We start from the raw sequence: 25808 nt of genomic DNA on the forward strand, positions 1-25808 counted from the left end.
GTTTTGCTGCAGCAGGATCAGGCCCCGCTGCCCAGAGCCAGGAGGCGGCTGGTGTGGGCAGGAGGTGGTGGGGCTGATTTGTCTGCCTTTTGCATCCTTTAGTGCAGAGCTATAACAGCAGGAGCAAGCAGTCTGCAGGGGCTGTTGGCACTGGGGTTTACTCTCCTAGTGCAATACATGCACAGCAAAAACACTTATTACCTGAAAAGATCTCAGCCTGCTGACTTCCATCAAATTTTACCTAATAACCTTACTACGTTTAATTCACAGTAATGCCTAATCTCTCCCCTCTTTCAGGAGCTGATCAGTTTCTTCTGGCATTCCCACTAACCTTCTCTCTGACTGCAGACACTACATGAAATGTGAGTACTCAGAGTGAGAACTGTCTTTCTATGACTGTGCATTTTTAACCCGACAACAGAAAAAGCTTCCTTCCTACATTTGTATCTTGCTATCTCAAAGAGGCCCAACCACAAAGGCACAAAAATCAACAGCAGAAAACCACCACCGGCTTGCTTTTCCTTTTGTATAAACATGCTGGTTTGCATCAGCTCAGATCTGAGCTTGTGTAAGGAAGCTGAGAAGCTGCATCTAAGCATCAGAAGTAGATTCTCTTCTATTAATACCTTATAAAAAGAGGAACAAACCATTCTTTAGAAGGAAGAAAAAATGTTCATCTCTGTATGTGTGTGATGTATCCCTTACGCTTGCACAATTTCCCTACATATTCTCCTGGCAAGAAGAATGCACTGGGAAAGCATTCCTTAAAAACCCAGCTCTGCCAATAATGCCCGCCATGCAAACAACACCTCCGTGTATGTCTCCTGATGTAAACCTGTAGAGCTAAATGTTTAACGGGATATTTCTGCTGTTCCTCTCCCACCCTGAGAGCTGTCGGCATTAGCACACAGAGGCTAATGCCTGCGTCTCTGCCTCCCTCCATCACCTAGCTTTTATTCCAGAGGTAATCTCTCCAGCGATGCCCTGTGGCTGTGATCACTCTGCCAAGCGATCCCATTCTCAGAGCAATGGGGCAGCAGGCAGAAGCTGGGTCTGTGTGCTCTTGTGGATGCTAAAATTCTTCTCATCTAAAGCAAATGGCACCACTATGTGCTCCTTGCAACTGGAGAAGATACCAGAATGGAAAACAGCTCTTGTTCTCTCTCAATATTAACCCATGTAGGAGGGAAATTGTGTTCATGGGAGGAGAAGGGAGAAAAAATACCTCATCTAAGCACTTAGCATCCACACCATGCGGCTCACACTGGTGAGTAGCTGTGCTCATTCCTATTCCCAGGTGGGGAAGCCGGGGCACAGAGGCTCGTGGGAGGTTTGTCCAAGGTAGGGGAGGTTCTGGAGCAGAATGAGGAAGAGAAAAAAGCACATTTTGTCATTGCACAGTCGTGGCTCTGCCCCTGGAGACCAGCATGCGGTGTCGAGGAAACCAACAGGCACTGGCTGAAGCTCCAGCAACTTTGCCCCCTCTCCAGCTGGTAAGTGACTTTAAACAGACTCTTTCTAGTCACCCTGGGTGTGGTTTAGTGATGGGACGCTGTAGGTCAGCTTGACGGTTGGACTTGATGATCTTGAAGATCTTTTCTAACCTAGATAATTATGTGATCCTATCATCCTCCTTGCTGCTCCTAGAAACCACAGCAGTAGAAGTGGCAAGAATCGCCTTCATCTGCTGTTGAGTGCTTAGGAAACTCTATCTTTTGCCTTGGATTATGGCCCAGCCTCCTTGCCTGTAGATTATTTTCCTCAACACCAAAGGGGGGCTGCCTCGCTGGGGCTGCAGCGTGCACCACTTGCACCCTCATACTTAAATACCCAGCAATGTGCCGTGCTTCGAGGCTCTCGGAGGATGGGAGGAGCAGGCTGTATGTATGTGTGAACACCTGCGGAGCATGCCTGCTGTTCCCTGCTGAATCGGGGCCGTTTGTGGGGCATGGAAGGGAGCTGCAGCCCTGCTGTCCCCTCTTGTCACCCCTCTGCTGGGAAGGTCTGCGTCCTGCCCCTCTCCGGAGCAGAATTTGGGGACTGGAGATAGCAGACAGAGCACAGAGCTGTGGTAAGACAGAGCCCTGTTCTTCCCTCCTTACAAAAGTCCCATTGAAAGCAGGCAGACATTGAGTCCTCTGATCGAAATATATATACATGTACATATAAAAATTTGATGCTCTACAGTTTCAGCTCTGCTTTCCCTTGATTTTAATTTTCTGTGTGGAGTTCAAACACAGAGTGTTCCTTCATTGCTTATTTTCAAAGCCTTTTTTTTTTTTTTGTCTTTCATATTAAACTCATTTAAGGCCCTTTAGATTTTTCTCCCAGCTGTGGAAGGCAAGGACAGAGAGAGGAAAAAAAAGTCAAAGGCTCTCTTACAGCACTTGGTCCTTTAAAGAGCATCCTTGAAATATAGCGTGGAAAAAAAGATAAACAAAAAACCCACAACAATAATAAGTAACACTTTATTTTTTTTAAAGCAAGTTGTCTTTTTGAGTGAGGCCTTTTCCCACTTTCAGAGGAGGAACTAATTAAAGCGTGTGTGTGTATCACCACGCTTTGTCTCTAAACCTGCCAGGATTGTTTTTTTATCTTCTTTTCCTCACTTTTGCTCTTGTTTGATCTCCTGTATGTTACCAATCGGACACTGCTTCCAGAGCAGGTGCCCTTGGAAAGGAGAAATGCCTGAGCTTTTGCCAGCACCACTGCCCTGTTTTTTCGGTGAAAGCAGGTTTCCGACACGTGCCCAGCACCGCACGCGCCCTGTCTCTCACAGGTTTCTTTCCATCCTTCACTTGTGCCACAGTTTTGGGGCTCTGCTTTGAGCCCTGAGCTCCTGCTGGCCTGTTTCAGCAGCAGCCTGCCAAAGAGCAGCCCCTGGGAGTGCTCAGACCCAAACTGTGCTGTGCAGACCCCAAGGCCTACGTCCAGGAGCATCTTTGGGTCAAGTGCCTCAAGTCCTCAGTGCTTGGGAACTTTGGGTGGGCCTGGCTTCAAGGGCAATGGCTGAAAACACAAACTTTTTTCTCTTTTCTCCCTTTGAAAAGCAACGTTAGATTTCTTTATTTTTCCCAGAACAAGCTGGAGAGCCGAAGTTGGAGTTTTGGTAGTGCGAAATTGGGTCCAGCGTGCCACATTTCTGCTCCACTCTTCTTCCTCCTCCACAGGCCTTCTTGTAGCTCCTCAGAGGAGCTTGGGGACATTGCCAGGGACGTTGTGCTTGTGTGTGCATGCGGCAGGGCACAGGGAAGGGCTCGGGGCTGCCTCGGAGCTCGTGTGCTGGTACCAGGGGCTCCTGGCACGTGCCCTGGTGCGGCACTGGGCAAGAGAAGGGAGCAGACATGAACGCGTGCTCTTGGTTTATGGAGTGGGGTGCGTGTTTGTAAAACACCTCAGAGATATAGCCGGGGAGGGTGATTAGCTAATTTCTTCCTCCTTTATTTTCTCTGGATGAGGCATTTATTTGCGCAGCGTAATTAGTGAGGCTCTGTGCAGGTGTGTGCCATCTGGAGCGCGCCCAATTAAGTCAGAATAATAAAAAAAAAAAGGGTCTGGGAGAACGTGAGTGGGAGGAGAGAGCTGGGAACAACCCTGGCGGGGTCCCTGCTGCAGTGCTGCTCATGGCAGCCGTCCCCTCGAAGGGGCCGTGTGGGCTGCATGCACCAGGGACTTGGCGTGGCTCCGAGAAGAAGGGTCTGGGACCCCCTACAAAGGGTCTTTCTCCTCTTCCTTGCCCCAGAAGCTCGCTGGTGTTTTACTCCAGGTGGGCAGAAGCAGCAGAGGGACCTGAGAGCAGTGGGTGCTGCAGACAAGTGGTTATTAGGTCAAATCCACTAAAGCTATGAAATTAATATTCTTTGGTGCACTAAAGCTCTGGATGTTCTTATTCAGAAGTCACTTTTTTTTTTTTTTTTTTTTTTTTTTTTTTTCCTGTCAGGTCTTTGGTTAGATCGTTAAAAAATAATTAGAGGGCCCCAGGCAGTGCTCAGGGTGGCCAGCCGTGTGGATAGGTCTGCACATGGGTGGGAGCTCATCACGTGAATGCTGAAGAAGTATGAGGACAATCTCAGGCAAGTCAAAAGAAAGCTTTTCCTAGAGCCCAGAAAGGGAGAGAAGCTGCATGCTCTGCCTATGAGTGAAATGCTTCTCTACAACTAGATTTTTCAGGGGTTTTACTCTGCAGGGGCTCTGGGGCCTTTATTTCCTGAGCATGTCAGACAGGATCTTCTAAGACTGCTGATTGTACTCCCATTTCCAGCCCCCTTTGTGAGAGTTGCGGATTCTCAGCGATGCCTGTTATGAAACCACATTCTCAAGTGCCTTAAAAAATAAATGTAGAGCCACACTTACCCATCTCTTCTATGGGGACTTGACAGATTTTCTGCATATGTGATACAACTCTCAGCATCTCATGAGCAGCTGAAGTATTTTTTCTGTTTAAAAATGGCACAAACCCACTTCCTAAATCAGAGTTTCCAGATGTGCCATTGAACGGGTCAATGAAATGTTTATTTTTTTTTAAACAAGCAAACATGCCCTACTCTTGGGAATGCAGCCCATGCAGCTATACCCAGGCTGGAGTGCAGGCTGAGGCGACTCATTTAGCAATTTGAGGTAGGTATTAAAGTGCCTGGCTGCAAGAGAGTATGGTGCCAGTAGGATAAGTGAGTGGGCTGCAGGTCTCTCCCCGCATCACTTCAAATCAGGATCATTGGGATCCATTTGTGTCCCAGCACGTGTGAGCTCCACGTGAAGGTGGGCCTACTGGGAGCATTATTGCACCACCATGTGTCCAAGGCCTCTCTGCCTTGGGGAACTTCTCCAGTAAATATAAAAGGCAAGGGATTTGGGGGAGAGGAAGGCAGAGAGAGCAGAAGGGATCAGCTGATATTTAGGACAGCAAGCAAAACCTTACCTGGGTGTGGGATCAGAAGTAACATGGCCCCGGAGATGTTTTGGTGCTGACTGTAGGCAACAGCCCGCACAAGGCAAAGCAAACCTGTAACGCTGGGAAAAGCTCTGTTGATATAACATACTTCAGTGCTTCTAGTGCCACAAGCAACAGGCCTGTGGCACCTCTGTTCCTCTGGTCTGTAGTTCACTGGCTGCGTGTGTGCCATCCTTGCTGCGTGGCACCATTGTGACCGCTGCCAAAACTCCCATTGACTTTGATAAATGACACACTGAAACTGGATTCTGTCATTTTTTTTGTGTGCGCCTTCACGGTAAAAAGCTGTGATTTTCAATTCTCCAGGCTTCCTTCTGGATCCGTGCAGGAAAAAAAATAAAATAATCTGGGGGCTGACTGACCACGCTTTATGAGATGAATCAGGTCCATTCCTCCTGGGTGATGTGTAGGAGACTCCCTAGTAAACCTGCTGTAAGACAGCAGGCGGAGTCCCTTGGGCCTTTCTTAATAATCAATAGCCTGGAGAAATCCCTGCAAACCATTTATTGCCTCTCAGGTGATGAAGGAGGGTTTAAATGGGACTCATTAAATGTCTCCTTTGCACTTTCAGTTCCAGGCTGGTGCACCTTGTCATGCCGCCTCAACCTCCCTGCCCATTTGTTTCTCCTTTCCCTCATACCCATATCACTGAAGATGTGTGGGCAGTTAGCAATTCGCCATCACCTTTGGTCCTTTTGCTTGAAGCTGGGAGTGTTAGACACTGGCGAGTGCTCATGCATTGCTCTTTTTCATCCTTTGCTCGCTCTGGTGGCATTTCTTAGGTTTGTCTCTCACTTGGACCCACCTGATACTTACTGCTGGAATCCAGCTAATGAGATGTGTGTTTTGTATCCAAATTATTGGAAGCCATTATTATTTATTTTTAACACTCTTTTTCCTCGCCTTGCCTTGCCTCATGGTGCTGTAGTTATAACTGAGTTCTGCTTTGTGCATATAGCTGCAATTCACAACATTTTTACATGAAAAAATACAACTTGTCTTCTACAAACATTGCAGTGTTTACTGAACAGAAACAAGGATTCATTTATTTATTTTCCCCAGAATTAGAAGTATGTCCTAGAGCTGATTAGCTTGGAGGTAAAAACAGTTGTACAGAATTGTGGAATCAGAGAAGGGGTTGGGTTGGAAGGGACCTTGAAGAGCATCCTGTTCCAACCCCCTGCCATGGGCAGGGACATCTCCCACCAACCCAGGTTGCCCAAAGCCCCATCCAGCCTGGCCTTGAGCACCTCCAGGGATGGGGCATCCACAGATTCTCTGGGCAGCCTGTGCTCTGTACGTTTGTCTGTTTAACAAAATTATCGTGTGTGTCAAACCTCTTACAGGTGGTTATATATTTCACAGCATGGAAATGTGGGCTGGAGCCCATTCCTTCCCTCTCTCTGGGCTGAGGAAGGAGAAGGCATTCTGTGCCAAGGGATGAGGCCCTGGGAGATGACGGGGGAACTTGGCTGGGGAAGGCACGGAGCCCAGCCTGACCCCATCAGAGCGTGCAATGAAGGACGGGAGTGCTGGGTGAAAAGGGAAAGGTGTCACTGCTGCTCTCACAGGGGAGTCCACACACCTTCCCCTGCTGCCTGACAGCTGCCAGAACAAATGTGCAAACTGTTGCGCTAAAGTGATTGAAACAGAGTGTAAAGAGATTAGTAAAATTGGCCTGTGAGACAAAATAATGCTGACCTTTGAAGCGACGGGTTGGAACCAGCAGCAAAAATGCAAGGTTCACCAGAGTCTGATGTCAACTGGATAAAAACATCACAAGATGAATGAGGATCTGTTTGGAGAGCCCATGTGATGCCTAGGCCAAGGATAACACTTGTGAGGAGATGCTGCTGGCCAACAAGGTGGCTGCTCTGTATCAGTGGGTCACTTAGAGTGTCACGGAGTCACCAGGGTTTGTGTGCCTGGGCACGATGACATTACAGCCCTCAAGTGAGCTACTGTTCGTGTAAAATTGTGGTAATGTTAATAGTAATAGTTACCTTATTGTTTTATGTGATGGAGTGCATAGCTCAATGATCCTTGTGTAGGTCATGACCTGGGTGTGAGAGGAGGGCTGGAGGTATGTGTTTTGTCTTCAGGTATGTTCATCCCAGGCCCTCACATCTGCATGATGAGCTTTCTCCGTCCTCCACACAGCACCCCTGCTGCACCAGCCTCCCAAGCAGAGGGCTGGCTTGTGGGCACGGGCACTACCACAGTGCTCGTGAGCTCTCCTGAGGACAGCAGCAGGAATTGGCCCCAGGTGAATCAGCTCGCTTGTTTGTGAACATCTCTGGACCAAGACAGTTCAGGTGGGGCTGATTTGGGGAGCAGGGGGTGCTGAGTTTGGTGTGGCCAGGAAGGGGGAGCCCTGCTGCTGCTGCAGGTCCTACTAGAAACGCATCGCAGTGGCTTTCTCATCCCTGCATCCTCTGTAGCAGCTGTAAGAACTCATTTAAGCTGTTTTCCCGGTTAAACTGAAAATGAAGAATTAATATCAATAGTAATAATCTAGAAGGATTGTAATTACTTCTCCAGCTCTTCCTGGAAATCGGGAGTTATGCCAGCTGTGTTTACCTCACAGCATTCAGATTTCCTTTTGCTGCCCAGTAAGCGCGCACAGACAGCCACGTCTCTATCCTGGCGTGACAATGCAATGAGAAAATTGTATCTTTAAATACCAACTTAATCTAATCTGGGACAAAAACAATAAAGGGCTTTAATCATAATTGCATGGTGCCTGCAGGCTGTCACCAGAGGGCAGAGACAAGGTTGTTCATTGCCACGTGTGGATAGTTCAGAAATTAAATCCCCTTTCCACAGTGGCAATAGATTCTGCTACATCTCGTGTCCTTCCCAAATATTTCAGCTCTGTAACCAGATAGCTCATCTCATCAGCATCCGTCAGAAACTCTGTCTTGCTTCTGTCAAGCGGTGTACAAAGGGGCAAGGAGAAACGTCTTTATAATACTGGACGTGCCTGACTTTGTAACATCACAGCTTACACGAAATACTAGCTCGAAATATAAACAGGAGACTCGCTTTTCCTTCACAAGGCTTTCCCACTGCTTGGTACTTGCCGTGCATGCACTCCGTGCGTGGTCCCGGCTGGGCACCCGCAGCAAGAACAGGGGCAGCCTGCTGGGAATTTGTCTTTGGTCAGGAGCTGCACTCACACAGTACGCATGGAAAGCAGTGCTGTGGTTTCAGCTCAGACAAATAAAGGTTTTAGAGCCCAAGCCGGCAAGGTACAACTTGTACGATGCCCATCCTATGTAGGGAAGGCAGATTCTGAGAATTCCTCTATTTTCCATTTCCTAAATTGGAAAGACAGTGAGGGTTTTGAGAGCGCCAGCAGCAGCCTGTGAATTCGTTTCTGTTCTGGTGAATATCAGGAGGTTTTTGGAGGCAGGAAACCAGCTCAGTCTTAGACGTGGAAGGCACAGCAACCCTGTGGCACCCCGCCCTGGCAGCCACTGGTAGTCATCGCCTCCAAATGGCTCTGTCACATGGAAAATCCTAGTTGGAGGGGAGCGGGCAGAAGTGCCACAGACTGCCTTACAGAGAAATGCCTCCACCAAGGAGCAGGTGATCTCTAGAGCAAGAGGCAAAAGTAGGTGACCTGGAGTCTCTGGGTTTCCTGCCAGGTTCGTGGGACCTGCTGGCAGCACAGCTACCTGAGGGGACAGAGATGCAGGCAGGTGGCTGCAAACCTCCTTGCTGTAATCTGTGAGCAAATAGCTTTGTTTAGGAAGGTTTGAAAGTCTTTATTGTCCTACTTACTGTCCTACATGGGTAGTAAAACTGCATGGAAACACCTAAAGGCTTCTCATCGTGGGGAGGCTGAAGGTCACACATCAGATGATGCTGGTCAGAAAAATGTCTGAGAGACCAGGATTATGCACAGGATTGGAACAGTGTCTTCGTGTTTTAGCATAAAACTCCCGTCTGAACAGGGAAAAAAGATTAGATAAATCCATAGGTGGGGAAGGATTTGCCCTGTGGCTGAGCTCCAGGGGTACAGTGATGCAGAAAGACGCTGGTTGCTATTTGCAGTGTACTGGCTCTGCAGCACTTCCAGATCTTAAATTCCACTGCTCTGCAAAATGAAAAGAAGTTAAGCTGAAATTGGACAGCATCCTAAATATGATCTGGAGATCTCATGGGAGGCTGAGTAGACATGCAGCAGGAAGATTCAGCATCACCAATGTAAACCATGTTGTTACAGATGCACGATCAGCCTTTTTGCCCATCGATTTCCTTCTCTCTCCCTGCTCTATCAGGTTTGGTGACTAGTGAATGTGTCGGGAAGGACAGAAGCTCAGTGCGAGCTGACCTTTGGCTAGAAGGCAAACCCAGCAAGGGAGCTGTGCCTCTTCCATCCCATCTGGTTTTAAGGAGCTGCTGCTGCAGGTTGCACTGAAGACTTGGGAAGAAATACTCTTACATGCACTCTTGCAATTCAGGTAGCAATGCTTCCCTTGCCTCTCCCTTCCTGTGCTGCTGCTGCTTGCCACGGAGCTAATGCAGCCACAAAGGGTTGCATTTTCTCCTCTCTGCTTCCAGCTCCTCGCACAGCTCTGTGCAGGGCTCCCTGCCTCCCTTTGGACGTCTTGGTGAGGAGTAATAGCAAATGCAAAGAGAGACTTTGCATTTTTGCTTGCAGATCCCAAATTGGGATGACAGGCATACACTGGTTGTAACAATGGGTAAGCACACAAAAGCAGGGCTCTCAGTGTTTTTTGCTCTTGACGTAAAATGCAGAGGCTTTGCATCTTTGCTCTCTTCTTTCCACCTATCACCTTTTTCATGTTTATGATCTTAAATTTATGATCAAGAACAGAATAAAAGATATAGAGAAGCAGACTTCCTCTTTCACCCATTCCCTTTTTTTGGTCTCCTCAGGTCTTACTCAGAGTCTGATCTCTCCCCACCTTGCACCAGGATATCTTATTCTTTAACTAGAAAAATATTTATACGTTATCTTGGGCAATAGAGGAGAAGACGGGAGGAGGTTTGCCAAAGCTGTTGCAAATATATTGTAGCGTAATGTTATTTTGTCTTATTGTCTCATGTTCAGATTCTGCATTTATCATTTTTAGACCTTAAAACTTAAATCGTTGTAAGATAACCAGACTACTGCCCTCTGATTGCACTTCCATGCCTGTACTTTTATTACAGTTTTAAGGTTCTGATAATGAATCACCTTAAAGAAAAGGCAAGTTGCTTTGGCTGCAGTATTTATTTCCAAGCTCAGCCAGGCTTGCAGTATTTCTCAGTGCCTCTTTCATTCTGAATGTACAGTGCTTAGTTTTGGGATAATTGCAACGTCTGTAGTGCTTTACCTCAAAACGCTGTTTTGGACTGTCTCCCTTGGACTACACCTGAGCATAGCTTTGGTTTGGGAGAAGCTGTGTTACACAAAAAAGCCTCGCCAGGCTGTGTAATGAACTGCAAGGAGGGCTGCTGCTGCTCTCCCTGTGCCATGTACCACCGGGCGGCCAGGCCTGGGGACTGTAAATGACCCCCCTGGGTCTGCTGTTTTTTGCTCCAGTGCCATGGCTTGACTGGAGGATGGATTCAGCGAGTGGGGAAGGAAACACTTCTAATCAGAAGCAGGAACCACCAGGCCAGCTTGCCAAAACAGACTAGGAACAGTTTATACGGCCTTTAGGAGGGCTTAGCGTAAAGCGTCTGGACATGCGAGACGTCAGTACACAAACATGGTATGCCCTGAATTTTTAATTATTTTGGCCTGTAAGCGGCGAAAAGCATTTTAAAGGATCGGGATCCTTTGTAGTGCTGAATATCCCGGGCTCCAGTCGCACTCCTCGAACCCCGCCGCGCTCGGCGCCTTCCCACGAGGTGCCTCTGGTGACAGCCCCACGCGGCCTGCCCTCCCGGCGATCCGCCACCACCACCCCAGGGAGGGAAATTACGGGAGCAACCTGACTCCATCAAGAGCCACAAGGCATTCCTTGTATGTGAAATTACTGCAGATTCAAGATTTCTGCAGAGCTCTGCTGCCGCTTGCTTACAGGAACATGTTTTCACAGCTTAAATGCATTAACCCCTACCGGGCCTTAGGCTGCCACGCAGGGTTTGACGTGTCTTCAGGAGATCTTCAGGACCTGCACAGGAAACTATGTGAACTAAGTAGCAACATGAAGACAAAAGTCTACTCCTGGAAATTAAAAAATAACCGAATTTAGATCAAACACTTGGAAAGTATGGCTTTTGGCCTAAAAGGTTAATCAGCGTTAGGAATTTTTTGCCGTAGGACGTTCCTTGTGTAACTATTGAAAGGCAAGATCAAAACCCAGCATCATCTTCTGAGTGCCAATGTCACGTCTGGATAAAAACAAGCTAGATCAACCCTTATGATATTTGCTCCCGGACACGCTGCTGAATCCCTGGCTGTGCTTAGGATAGGAAGGAATTTCCTCATGTGGTGAACTGGCAAAGCCTTTGATCTTGTCTTCTTCTTGTGCATTGCTCAATAACTGTCTTTTGGAATCTAATTTCACATTTTTTGACTTTCTGTAGCCTCGTGATCAGAGCTGAACATGAGCCTTTTCCCAGCATTGGGCCCTGTTTTGTTTCTAAAGATTTCTTCTCCTTTACAGGTATGGAGTGTTATCGTTATTATTATTATCATTGCATTGCAAAGATACTCTAGTAATCACAAAGGTAATCTAGCTTATTGCCCACCTGGAAATAAGATGCAGGGAAAGGAAGAGGGTTAAGAGAATAATCAGTTATTCAGTCAGATGCAGCCTCCTACTCCACTACCTAGAAAATCAGTGGATTGTAGGATGCTCTGATGTTCTGTAGTCAAAGCACACCTCATGTTGGGGGCAGCAGTACCCATAAGCAGCAACCTCTCTGCTTCCATACGTGACTGGATCATTGCCAGGCCTAGTACGAGGTGCACCAAAGTAATTCCTAGATCTCTCAGTTAATGACAAAACTTCTTTATTGTTCCACCACCGTTACGTTTATGAAAACAGTCTGTACATGTGATGGATGCTTATGCAGACTGAATTACTCTTCTTATTTCAGGCACGTTGCTTCCAGATCTTTATGAACAGCCCCAGGGTTTGTTTCCTTTTGGTGTCCTTGTTAACCTGTGTGTAGTTGGCAGTACTCAAAGCCAATGGGAGACTTTGCACTGGACTCAGAAAGCAGGCTTTGCTTTGGGTCGAGGGGAGCAAGCACATGGATCCAGCAACAACTACTTGGTCTGGTGTTTCTCTTGTTGTTTAGTCTGCTCTGCAAAAGGTATGTGGATACAAATATAGTAAGTTGGCATACGCCTCTCTTATGTTCAGCCCCTGTGATTAGAAAACCACCAAGACTAGACATCTACGTGAAGGTTGTCTTGTGAGCATGTGGGCAAGCTGAAAACTACAGCTGAAAGAGAAGGGTAAGTTGGATCGTTCCTCCAGAAGGGACATTCACTTCAGCACGTTGTAGCTGGGAACAGCATTTGCAGTTTGATAGCTCACCCCATTAGTTAAACTGGTTCTCTCTCAGGGCTACTGGGAGAGTTTTCCCAGAGAGGCCAATGCTATCCTCCCTTCCCTCTGATGCCTTGGCAGTGCTTATCTGATTTAATATCTTCCTCGCTGTTCATGGGTTGTCCCCAGATCAGAGGCTGCTCGTGCAAAACGACAACTCCAACTACGTGACCAACAAAGTGCTCATCGCTGCCATCAGCTCTGCCAGCGCACAAAGCTTAAAGGGCTCCTTGTCAGGGCCCAGCCCTTCACACTGAAATCCCTTTCATTTCGGAAGTCAATAGCAAATGCACTTTCGACTTCAGCTGTGTGGGAGTATGTGCCCTGCCTGGACAAAAAGAAAGGATTTGGTCCCACCAGGGGAGATGGGTGCCTATCACAGATGCTCACTGCAGTGGTGCATGAAAGGCAGGTGGGCAGGCAGAAGCTCCTGCTCCTTCTACCATTATTTTATCATTGATCACCATTTATCATAATCGTGATTTCATTGTTATTGCTGTGGATCTGAGGAACACATGCTGAGCACGCTGCCTATTTGCACCTGACAGAGAGGGAGCGTCTCAAAATATCCCTGAGGGTTTTTGAGATCACAAGCCTCAGAAAGATAACAAAATTAACACATGAAACTCCCCTTGGTTTTCTTTATGCTTGCTGACAAGGTTAGCAATAACCCTTCTTTGTGAGAGCTTATTTCGTCTCCTCTACCCGTGCATCCAGACTGGCAAGCTTTAGGTCAGATTTATTATAATATATCTTGTTTTTCTTATGGAAAGGGCGGTGAAATTAGAGACAAATTAGATAAAACCATCACAAATTATAAAAGGCTGAATACAAAAGGAAATTAAATAACAAGAACAGCAACAACAGAACACCATTTTTTTCCTTTGCTAAATTGAAGCATAACCTGAAGACTGTCCCCGGTCGACTCATGTTTAATATGTCCCCCTCTAACTTGAGTTTGAGGTGGTTTATGCAGCTCTGTTGGGAAGTGATTGGTGAAGCCCAAGCCCGGTGAAACTGCAGTGATTAGACTGAGTGTGGTCTGTGATGTGGCTGCTGGTGGCGGAGCCAAGCTGGCTGTCCTCAGACAAGTTCCTCTTGAGTTACGGTAACTCAAGCAATTCTGACTTTCTCCTACATGCCAGCCCTCAGCTATTCCTGGAATTGAATCCTAGGCTAGTAGCATGTGTTTTAATAGAAAAACATAAATTTGATCTCCAATTTTCTCATTCTCGTAAAGAAATGATAATTTTTCTAAGTTCTGCTGTTTTTTCCCAAGCACCCCCTTCTTCTCCCACATGTTCTGCCTTGTGGCAGAAGCAGTTTATGATGAAAGAAAGTAGGACCTGTTTTTGGGAAAAGGTAGAAGACATGGTCTGGATGCTTCAGAGGATCATTGTGTAAGTAGTTTGTTTTTATTGCCTCGTGGTACAAATGTGAGCTCCGATCCTTGCTAATCTGCTTGACTCAGATTTAGGAATAATGTTCAATGATATTAATGGGCTATCCCTAGGGTCAAAGAGTGAGAATACCCATTGCTTGTGTTTGAAAAATCTCAGTTATGTCTCACCAAAACATCCTAATTTTCTCAGGAATTTCTGTGCAGTCAGCACAAAACGATTGTGCAAGGGGCACAGCGACTCCCGCAACGATTGTTTACGCTCTGCCGGCTAATCCCTTCTGTGAGTCAGGCGGTGCCTACTGGGTTGGGCATTGGGCTGGGATTAGAAGCTCATGCTGATGCATACGGCTGTGCTGCCCGGGGGCCTCAGCAGGATTATGGCCTCATTGTGCCAGGCAGCACGCAAGCCTAGAGCTCGGAGCCTCTTGTTGGAGCACCTTCACTCTAATTCTGGATTTGACCCCGTTTTTCCTTCTGGCCCTTGAGTAAGACATGTAATCCCGTTCTGTTTCCATATCTTTTCAGGGAGGTGATAATTCGTTTCCTACCATCAGTCAATGCCTGCAACCACCTGCTTTTGGAAGAGAATGCCAGGATGATGTCACTCAAAGGCCACAGAGAAGTACTGCAGAGCACGGGAAACTGTGTTTCCTGTTTCCTTTGCTCAAGTGCCTCTGCTATTCAGTGAAATAGCTTGTGCAATGGGAATCTGTGCATTCTCCATCAGTGCCAGTGCACCCAAACAATAAGCAAGCAGAAAGGCACAGTCACTCTCAAGTTGGTGGCACGGAGTTGCTCACCAAGCAAGGGATGCATCAAGTGGCTTTAGGCTTTTCCTTCTGCCCTGTTCACACTGCATATGGCTCCAAGACTAGTTTGGGGTCCATCTGAGGTAACTTTTCCCCTCCCTGTCCTTTATGCTTTAGGTGTTCCCACTGCTGTTGTCCCAGTTTCATGCAAAAGGAAGCTTGCTGGGCCCAGGGACAGTATAGCCTGTTTGAACTCCATCTCTGCACTCCATCTGCTGTTAATGCCAAGCTTCACCTACACCTACTGCTCCTGCCCTACAATACTGCTCAGGTGTGAACCTTGACAGGGATGAGCTGTCTTTCCAAGTATTTTGACAGAACGGTGAGTTTGACTGGATTTTACCACCCCATAGAAATGTTTTTCTGTCTGTCCCAAGCATTTTGGTGAAGTAGCTATACTGATAGCTGGGAAAAAAAAACAGGGCTGAGCCATGTAGAGATGAGCCCTTTGTGGGCTGCCTGCTGTCTGATTTCCCCTATTACCTGGGAAGTACTGCTCAGGGGGACTGTTCTGTGAGATGCTTCTGAAGAGCAAAGATGTCTGAGATGTGACAGTGACGTGTATAGAGATATTGGTGTGCTTGTACACCGAGGGCAAATGGAGTAGAGCTTACTTTCAGTTTAAAATCTCATAATTTTAATGCTGCATCCCACGTTCCTCAAAGACAGTAGCGAGGGTGGTGCTTGCTGAGGAACTAATGGGCAGCTTTGGCTTTATCTCCCTCTTTTCTGAGCCCAGAGTCCCTCTCCACAGGCTGATAACAATGTGCTGGCGTCGTCTCAGCCATCACAGGCTGGGGCTGGCGCACACGGGCCTAAGGCCTTCCTCGTGGACTTCTTTGTCCCGTGAGAGATTTGAGACTGAAACTCTTGCTCGGTCTGTACCTCCTTATTTGAGGCTGACCAAACTGAATCACATTTGATAAACTCTAAGCAGGAGTCCCAAACGTAGCTAAGTTCCTATCAGTTTAATTGAAGTAGATCACTGGATAGAGAAGCACTGCGAAATGCTCCCACAGAGGACAAGGCTGTGCTGGGAGTGCTCCCCTGAGGGACTGTCAGAGAAGATGCACAGGACCATCTCTGTTATTGTGGGGCACTAAAAGAGCCTTACTCGAAACTCAGACCTCACCCCATGCCAAGGAATAGTTGAGATAGGAATGACTGTGGAGTAATCACCTCCACGGTGTTGTGAGAGTTGCTCAGAAGAAACAGAGGACCCGCTGTAAGATGGTGCAAAGCTAGATCTGTAGGAAACTGGGCTTTGCTAATTTTCTTGTACAAAAGACCTGCTGTTTGATATGGCCAAAGTGTTTAGATACTACCTTATGCTATTGCAGGCACAAGGTCAGTCTGTCTGTAATAATGTTAACTTATGCTAACTTTATATTTAAAGACTTTCTTTACCTAAGGCATTCTAGCTTTGTCCTGCAGTAGGTTTTGGAGATGCAGCACCCTGTGGATGAGGCTGGATATGAGAAGCTGGAAAGAAACGCGTGGAGAAGAAAGTTTTTAGGTGAGTTACTGGTGCTAGCCACAGTGGTGCATACTCTACCAGGTCACGTTTGGGGGATTTAAATTCATTTGAGAGGCTGTTCTATAGCTTTCATTGTATCTTCTCTCAAATTAGTGTTTGTAGAAGTTAACCACAGATTACAATAGATTAGTGCATTGCTCCCATGGGATGTGGACTTTAGGGTTTAAGCAATGCTCTGTGGCTAACAAGAGCCAACAAGTTACACCTGAGTCATTCCCCTGGGTGAAACATGCCCTGCTCCAGTGACAACAGGAGTGAACTGAGCGTCCTCCCAGGAGACGCCAAATGTCGACACAAGGGCAGTCATCTCCCATCGTGATTAACCAAGCAGTGCTTGCAGTGGAAGAGCCACCGAGGCGATTGATCTTATGCTTATCCTGGCAGTGATACCAGGCTGCCGACGAGATTAGAAGAACTACACTTAATGTAGTCTTTTGGTAGTGGGGGAAGATTTATGTTCTTAGCATAAGCTGCTTAGGAAAAGCTTCTTTTACTTAGCATTTATCATTTGTTATTGACATTTTATTACACTGATAGCCATTGCAAGAAAACATTTTAAAGTCCCTACCTGTTTCGCACATAGGCATATTCCCTTTGAAGCCATATTCTGAGAGAACGAGACTGGCAACAAGCTGAATTAGACCTGCTTAGTTAGATCGAAGCCAACTTAACATAGTTCCCTTTCAGGCAAATGAAACAGGGTCTGATGTGCTTCCCAAGTCACTGTGTTTTCTCCTGCTGACACTGATTGTGTCCAGCTGGCGGTCACCTCAGATTTGTGGACCTTACTCAAGAGAAGCGTGTGGTGAGACAAACAGGATCTCTGGCTTGAACAAGAAACGACACGTTTGAGCCTGTAGGGTGAAATGTGCTGTGTTTCCTCTATCATGACTTTGGACAACTTTTCTTTTTCTTTTTTTCTTTTCCCCAAATGAGAAGTATCCAAAGCCAGACATGTTTTTTTTTTTTTTTTTTTTTTGTAGGTGAAATGATCTTTCTGAGTTTTCACAGACTCTCCATATATACGGAAGGATAACGCAGTGCACGTGCGTCATCACCTAACGGTGCCTGTACTGTACACTATGCAGAAGAGTCCCGGGCTGTTGTACAATGAAATCCTACAATAACCTTATTAACAAAGAGCAATTAAGAGCAGCAGTTAACCTATATTTTCTACCCTACTTTAAGTGTCAACACACACCCAGGACTGCAAATACTAGTTGGAAATGCATCGCGCTGTCCAGAGGCGTAATTACAGAAAGCTTGTAGTTGTCTTTATCACAAAGTTTTAATTAGCAGGACACATTAAATAACCAGCTGATACAGATCTTAATGATTCATTTATAGGCCTACATCTAGGATAATTATACGTAGCTGGTCACACAAAATCATTCACATACGCCTGGGCTTATGTGAAATGCAATATGCATCTTCCTCGTGTGAAGCAGGGGTGAAAGATGGGGATGGGATGGAACTGGGACAACAGCCTGCCTTCACCAAGCAGCTTGCACGTGGAGCGTTGGCAGCAAAATGAGAATAACTGGCTTCAAAAGCAACCCACCCTGGGGGAAGGCAGGGACTCTGGGCTGGTTTGGTTTGTGGGTGTTCAAACCGAGGCGGCTGTCGCAGGTGGGCACTTCATGTGATGCTGCTCAGGAGCGAGGGGAGGGCAGATGCATGACAGGGCTGGGGATGTGGTGTTTGGGGTGAGATGGGGCCCTGGTGTGAGCCAGGCCAGGCACACAAGCACAGCCTGGATATGCCCCTTTTTCCTCCATGTGAACACATGGATGAGCTGTGCATGCACCTCTTCCTCCCTTTTGCACAGAAAACGCATTTGGCTGTGAGCAGACTGCCCTGGTTGCCTCGCTGCAGTGACAAAATTCCTTAGAAGAAGTCTGCCAGGCTCCGGGATGGCTCATGGGGCTGCTCCCCTTCCTTTCATCGGGTCCCATTATGCTGGGCTCCCCGTGGCTCTCGCTTCCCACCTTCACTCCCTGCTGGCCCATGCGCTGGGGGGTCTCGGCCTCAGGTGCTTTAGTTCAGCTTGTGTAATTGTGTGAGCTGTGGCTTTCATCGAGTAATACTTCAGGGCCTGGTTGCGTGTGCTACTTACCGTGCCAAAAGCCATAATGGACCTCCTGCATCAGATGGACGTGTTTGCCCATGATCTTTCTGGCAGTGTCTTATTTGGCTTACCCTGCTCAGCTGGAGCCCCAGAAGGAGCAGAGCCTGTGTTTGTGTCTGATTGTAAGGCAGAAGCTAGGGATAAGCAAGCCATTGTGCGTGTGTATTTGAAAAGATTAGGAGCAAAGTATTACCAACGCAGGCAATATTGTAATCAAAAGTCCTTCAAAAGCGGCGTTGAATAATTTTCTCAATTATCCCCAGAGTCTGCTGTTAACAGGTTTCCCTGGTTGCCCCGCACCAGACAAACTCTGCTGATCCCTGCAAAACTTCTTTCGCTTTATGTACAGAGCTTTGCTTAAAATTACTGGGCTTTTCGGAGTTAATATGTTAATCTTCTGATGCGCCGCAGCAGGCGTCTGGAACAGATCTCACCAGACTGTTTACGCTGTGCTTCCTCCCAGGGTGGTTTGAGGCGAGGGAGCACTTGTGGCAAGAGCTGATGTGGTGCAGAGTTTGACAGCATCTGTCCACACCTAGCTTTTGCTTTTGTCGGGGAGGGAGGAGCGGAGGCTCTGGGTACGGCTTCTCAGCTTCTTCCCATCAGGGGACTGCCACACAGCAGGGCACGAGCCTCTGCTTCATTTCCAGGGCGGCAGAGGTGTCCTTTGCTGCCTTTTCTTAGAAGGAGAGGAGAAAGGTGGTGAAAGAGGTTTATTCTCTCACCCTGAGGCAGAAAATGGTCCAGCATGTGGTCCAGCCCTGAGCCCAAAGGCGCTTTCTCCAGAGGACCGTGCTGCAGGTCCAACAGGGCAGCTGCTGGGAATGCTCCCAGGACCACACGTGCTAGCATCCTGCGTGCTAAAGCTGACAGCCTGCCTGGACTGATGGCTGTAATAACTTCACACGTTGTGGTTGTTGCTGTTTTCTTCCTCCCAGCCCCCTGGGAGGTAAGGAAGTGATTTTCTGGGGAGAAACCGTGACATGATGTGAAGAAGCCACACAGGGAGCCTGCGGCAGAGCAGCACAACTGTCGGACAGCCCCTGTTCCTTGGCAGCTCTGCCTGATGCTTGGGCATAGGTAGGGAATGGGGACACGGTTGGTGAGTGGCTGTGAAGGGTAGGAAGAATCAGGGAAGGGGAAGAGTGGTGTCTGCTGTTGACACCGAAATAGGGCTGTGGGAGCACTCGTAGTGTGCTGGGCGGTGGCAGAAGGGCTCCTGCCCCGTGTCTTCAGCAGAGCAGATTTTTCCCAGTTCTCTTGTTAGACTCCCAGTCTTGGTTTCCCAGCCACTGCCAGCACTGTCTGGGCACAGGGCCATGTTTACTCTGGCTCTACAGCCAGAAATATGGTGAGCTCTGCTTCGTGCTAGCGTGTGGTTCAGCTGAATGCACCAACATGCGTCAGCAGGAGTCACCAGCTACATAACGCTGAGACTTGGTGGGGAAACTGGGGGGTATTTAGGACAACACCGAGGAGAGGAGCACAGACTGGCAGACAGACACTTACCCAGAACACTTCTAATTTTCAAATCACTTTATCAGAAGGCCACTTCCCATTGTACAGCATCTCTTTCACAGTGCCGTGGTTTGATTTCCCAGCTGTATTGGGAGTGCAGTTTATTTTTCAAGAGCCAATCTAGGACTTGCAGGCTCAACCACACATCTTCCATTAATTATCTCTTGGCCACGTTAGCTCCGCAATGATAGCACCACTAATATGTCACAAGCTCATTTTCTGTCATTAAAATCAGCAGATACGACCCTGATCCTTGCTGGGAGCACATCTTCTCAGCAAGAAGATGCTGTTTTATTGCAGACACTCTTCAAAGCAGAGTGCCATTTAAATGCCAGATTGTGCTGGAGCACAGCCCTGCTCCTGCTGTCTCAGACCTCCTGGAGCAGGGGAGAGCGAGGTGTCTGCAACAGCCCCCACATCAGTGCCCAGCCTGGACTAAGCTTGTCTTTACCAACCTCCTTCTCTTCCTCTTGGTCTGACAAAGAAATGATCGGAGTTCCAAAATGCTGACGCATAGGTACTGCTGGTCGCTATTAAAGCATCAGTTGCATATTGCTGGGGTGCAAATAATTTGGCTGTTGTTGCTTTAATTTCTTGACTCCTTGTTGTATGTACTTAAAATGCCTTGGGAGCAATCACCCTGGATGCCACATCCATCATTTTGGGCTGCGTGGTGAGGCACCTTCTCCCTGTAGGAGGATGTCCTCTGCTCCTGCAACCATGGGCTGGGGTCGGAGTGGTGAACCAGGGGTTGCTGCTGTTGTTCTAGGTTGGAAATTGTTCCGACTTCTGGTGCTCTTCCATCCTGCCATATATGATTTGGGGGCCAAAAGGGATCTCATCCCAGGCTACATCTAGTGCCGAACTCTGTGCATTGAAACCTAGCAATCCACTCACCACTAGCTTAGGCAGCAGCTTGCTCCACCAGCCATTTGTTTGTATCAGAGAAGAAAAATAACAACAAAAAAAGCTCCATTTGGAATGTCCCCATAACATGTGTAATGTTGCCATTTTAAAAAGAAAGGATGGAAAAACCCAGCTGCTGGCATTGGCCACATCCTTCTTTAACCCTTCATGACGAGTTGTGCTTCTGCATAGGCATGTGCCAAGGAAGAGGCAGCTGAACTAAAATCTTGTAGAGAGTTCCTGTACCTGTGTGTGCCTCTCCTGGCAGAAACCAGCTGGAGAAGGTGTCCCGTGGCTCAGGTGGCTGCTGTTAGGATGCTGTGCTAGTGCAGGAAGGATCTGGTGTGAATTTCCTTCTGGGTCTACCAATGGGTTTACCTTATTTTAATTATTAGGCTTGTAAGATCAGAGATGAGACTGGGTTCCAGTGGCAGCAATCTCATTTCAGTTGCAGGGTTATAGACGTGTCTGGGACCTTGGCGTGTGTCTGCATGACCCAGGGGCTTTGAAGCATCACTCTGAGTTGCTGCCACGGCCCAGAGGATCTATGTCCATGCACTCAGGCAGAGCTACAGGCACAGAAAACCACCCTCTTGGACTGACAGAACTGCATACAAAGGTGGGCCAAAAGCTCCTGTCTCAAGGCCATCAGGAAAATTCATTACACTTTCCTTCCTCAGTGTGCTACACAGGCTTTCCTGGCAGGGCTCTGGGCTGTGCTGCCACAGGGCAAGGGGCTGATTTCTCACCTGCTGCCACGGCACCAGCAAGGCAGGAAGGTGAGCCCAGGTGAGTAAACGCTGATACTTATTGAGCAAACTAGCACGGGTGAAGAAATAGCTCTTTGGCAGGAATGTTTTAAAGCAACATATATTAAAAGTTATTATGTAGTGAAATACTACAGCGGTGGGAACAGTGTGTGCTCACAACAGGCTGCGTCCTGTGAACCTCACAAGACAGCCAAGATTTCAGGAGCAAGAGGAACCTTTTTTAGCTGATTTCTAATAAAGCCAGGCTTATACAGCCATGATATCTGTCTCTCTCTGACGACTTACTGTCTCCCTTGTCTCCTCAATAACTTTTGTCTCCATTAGGGTCAAAGACAGCGATGATCCCTCAAGGCCTGCAAACACTGGAAGCAGAGCTGGGGAGAGACCCAGGTGGGTGGACATCGGCCATGCAGCTCCTGGCTCTGCTAGGGCCGTGGCCATGACCAGCCTCCCTCTGGCTGCTCTGCCTGGCGGCTGATGCAAGCTCCCAGGGAAGGATTTCATCCTTTTCCCATGGGAATGACCTCTGCTCTTCTCCTCTTCCTCGTGGTGCCAAGATTCATCCTCAAAGTCTACAACGTGGGTTTGTTTCACGGGTGACTTCCAGGCTTACTTAAGGTTCTGTTTTAAGCCAGGAGAAATATCGGTGGAGCCTGGCGCTGACGTGCTATCGCCCAGCTCTTGTGCTCTCAGGAAGCTGGTTATCAGACAGAATTTTAATGGCTCTTATGTGCTGTATGAAAGGCTAGCGGTATCAGAGGGAATTCTTAAACAGACTTGTTCTGAGCTTTACATGATCCTTCTTTTTCTGCCTCGCTGCAGAAACGTAAGCCCACGCCGCAGAGCAGCGTGGCTGATGGGCGCCCTGGGGACGTGGTGGTGGTGGCAGAAGCTGCCCCAGCAGCTGGCTCAGCTCAAGGGGTGAGTTTGCATCCTCTGCTTGCTGCCTTAACCTGGCTCGTGGGTTCCTGAGAAGGGCCACACATTGCACTGCCCCTTGTCTTCTTGGCTGGAGACATCTGTGGGGTTGCAGCTCAGCACGCAGCTTAGAGACTGAGTGCAGGGAAAGGCAGAGAAGGGAGATCAATAAATCTCAATAAGGGGATAAGTGAGACAGTGGCTTAAGGGGAAGATCCAGAGAGCTCGTAGTTATCATTAGGAGGGACAAGCAGTGATGTTTTATTGGCATATCTCATTAGAAAGTGCTGGGAGCTACTGGACTGGACAGTTGCTTCAAATGCCAGCGACCTCGGGGGAGCTGGATGTAAATGTTGTAATTGATATAAGGATGGAAGCTGCTGCACTACAAAGTGACATTTCGGATATTGTGGGAACAGGTGATGTGAAACATCCTCAGCGAGCTCAGTTTCCCTCCACTCTCTTGACTCCTGTCAGAGGTGCGTGTTCGAGCTTTTCTCTGGGCAGATGGCTTCTGCAAATAGAACCGGCTTTGAAATACAAAGTTTTGCCGAATTCATTATACGCCTTCTGACTTCAAAGTCTTTGCACTTTCCTCCTTTAGTTTCAAATAGAGTCATGTGGTTGCTTTCAGGCCTGTTAGGTCGGAGACGGATGTCCTGGTGCATGTCACCATGTGCAGCAGCCCTGGGAGCATCACCAGGGCTGGCCCTCACCTCTGCCCACAGCCGGCCAGGAGCCACATGGTCCTGCACTTCCCTGGCTCTTGGGGGCTCTCCTTGGCAGGGACTTCCCTGGTTTGGCCCATTCCTGAGCCAGGGGATGGCTGCGTTAACTTGTCCCACCACCCCGGCCCTGCTAGGCCATGGGGCAGGCTGTGGCCTTCACCACTAGGGCTGCTCTGCCCAGCCGGGCAGCAGTCCTCCTCAGTGAGGTCTTCTCAATGGGGAGCTTCTTTTCTGAGAGCGAGGAGCTTTATGAACTCATCTTTACATCACTTTTTTTCAGATTCACCTGGAGCATGGTGGTATTTCTACCTGCACCTCGGCAAGTGGATGTCAGCAGTCAGAAGTTCCTGCAAACATAAGGCTGTCTTCATTACTTTACTTTGCCTTACGTGCTTCACTTTGAAGGTTTCACTTTATGTTTTTTTGGATTTTGCTTCTCATTTTTTGCTTTTGAGGATGGGTTGGAGCTGTTCTAAGGAATGTCATTTGGAGAGCTTACTCTTTGTATCTGTTTGCTACACAAAGAAGTGACATTTTTTTGGCCAAAAGTGTTCTTGGAAAGAAAATGTCACTTTGTGAAACCTAAATGTCATTTTAGTCGAATTGTTCATGTAAAAAAAAAAAAAAAAAACAAAAAGAGAAAGAGAAAAAAACAAGTGCCCAAACTTCAAAGCAGCTGAAGCACTCCTTTCAACATCTTCCGATTTGCCACAACTTTATTTCAAAATCCTTCAGGTTCATTTTGGATGTTTTTAAAGGCTCGAAGCCAAAATGTTGCAACCAAACAAAATGTTTGCTCCATTCTCTAACTATTTTTCCTTTTTTTTTTTTTTTTATTTTTTTAATAGAACTGGCATCAAACAGAAAATCTATTTTTGCCCTGCTCTGGTTGTCTACAGCATCTGGGAAGCTGGAGACAGTATTTGCTAAACTGAAAAGTATTTAGGGAGAAAAAGTTCTTCATTTGTACCTTGCCTCTCAGCAGCTGGATCCTTTATGGATGCTCTAAACGAGCAGTGCATTATGACTTTCAGCATTCCTCCATATACTCTTGCACTGAGAAGCTTTTGTGGGATTTTTGTCTTATCAGCAGTACGTTATAAAAATGTCAACTATTTCCAAGCCTTTAAAGTTTCATTGAAGGGACTCTTCTTAATTTCAGCCCTGGAGTCGATTTATGTGTGGTTTGATCATCTGTTCCTCCTTCCATACAGATGCTATCAACGTGGGCAGCAGAGCAGCCCTGTCACAGCAGATTAATGGCAGAATGTGGCGTTGCTTGTGGAAGCAAAGTAACCAAAGATGAACAGTGATGTTGTACCATATGAATAAACTCTGAAATCAAAATAATTTTTCTAAATGTTTCAGCATCCTAAGTACAAAGTAATAACCCTGTCAGGAACAATACTCGCTGCTCTCTCATCTGGATGTGATGGGAATTAGCTGCAGGTGTGCCAGTGATGGGAAGCCAGCAGGCAGTTGCGTGAAAGAAAAAAGCACACAAGTCCCTTGGTCACAGTGCGGGGGTAGAAACCTAATCCTGCTTAGAAAACCAGAGCTGCTTCGAGTATAGCGTTTGGTTTGGTTTCCTCTTGAGAAAGATAAGGGGAAAAAATAGAAATATATATATTTGAGTATCAGACAAAACATGCTGTAGATTTTGATAGCAGATGGAGGCCAGGCTGGATGGGGCTTTGGCCAACCTGATCTAGTGGGTGGCATCCCTGCCTATGGCAGGAGACATGGAGTTAGATGATCTTTAAGGTCCCTTCCAACCTGGGCTGTTCTATGACTCTGTGATGATTCTGTGATTGTACAGAGAGCAGCCTGTCAAACCCAGAACTAGAGCAAGCAGGTATCGAATGGTGGATGGTGAGGAAAAGCTTGCTTTGCACTCCCTACCTTAGTACAAAATCAAGGAGGGGCAGAACTTCAGAGAAGGATGAGATTTAATGATATTCCTGTTCACCTCTCTGAAACAGAAATAATCCCAAGGCATTGCCAGGTTGGGAAGGTTACTTCTTGGTTTTTCAAATTTGTTGAACTGTTAACTTATAGATTTCCATGTGCATTCATTTTCAGAGGGGCCAGCCAAAAGATGCTTGATGTTGAGGAAATTGTGAAGATCTAGCTCTTCTTGGCTTTCTCAAGGTGAGTGCTCAGAGTATTCAATTTTTGGAAATGCTGTTTGCTGTTTCCCCGTTCTCCTCCAGGCTAGCCATGTCCACCTGCCAGCACCGCAGCTCATGTGGTTTGTTCTCCAATGTGTAACTAAAGGTCTTTTCACCATTCTTTTACACGATGGCTGCTCCACACAGTCTGGGCCACATAAACAAAACCCAGGAATCTGGATCTTGCTGTTATGGGTGTTTAGGAACCCTGTCTAAATGCTTCTGCCGGTGACTGCAGCAAAGGTTTTAATGCAGCAAAAACGTGTTTATTGGGCTTTCTTCCAGAAGCTGTGAGAGGGGCACATTATGTGCTGGTGGATTATTTTACCAACTGAACAAATGTCATCTCTTTTACAAACTAGAAACTTGGACTATGGCAAGAGAAGTATTTCACTTTATAAATGAGTTCTGCGCATCCTGAGCAGGAACCGAGTGCCTTTGCTGTGC

At 47.3% G+C, this 25808-nt stretch overlaps 1 protein-coding gene across 1 annotated transcript; it reads left to right on the plus strand.

Moving 5' to 3' along the window:
• The first annotated feature begins 304 nt into the window (after positions 1 to 304).
• Positions 305 to 17576, plus strand: LOC311439333 (uncharacterized protein). The gene is made up of 8 exons (XM_084524868.1): positions 305 to 362; positions 1298 to 1493; positions 11501 to 11580; positions 12017 to 12235; positions 13754 to 13874; positions 14402 to 15007; positions 16120 to 16201; positions 17206 to 17576. The coding sequence occupies exons 1-6, from the start codon at positions 356 to 358 to the stop codon at positions 14562 to 14564; spliced, it is 786 nt and encodes a 261-aa protein (XP_084380994.1). The 5' UTR covers positions 305 to 355; the 3' UTR covers positions 14565 to 15007; positions 16120 to 16201; positions 17206 to 17576.
• Positions 17577 to 25808: the final 8232 nt, after the last annotated feature.

Source organism: Aythya ferina (genome assembly GCF_964211825.1).
Source record: "Aythya ferina genome assembly, chromosome: 1".
Lineage (NCBI taxonomy): Eukaryota > Metazoa > Chordata > Aves > Anseriformes > Anatidae > Aythya > Aythya ferina.

Coding starts and splice junctions, on each gene's coding strand:
- LOC311439333 (XM_084524868.1), top strand. Junction 11,581..12,016: donor AGATTTCTTCTCCTTTACAG/GTATGGAGTGTT, acceptor TTCTTATTTCAG/GCACGTTGCTTCCAGATCTT. Junction 12,236..13,753: donor TTTAGTCTGCTCTGCAAAAG/GTATGTGGATAC, acceptor TTTTTTCCCAAG/CACCCCCTTCTTCTCCCACA.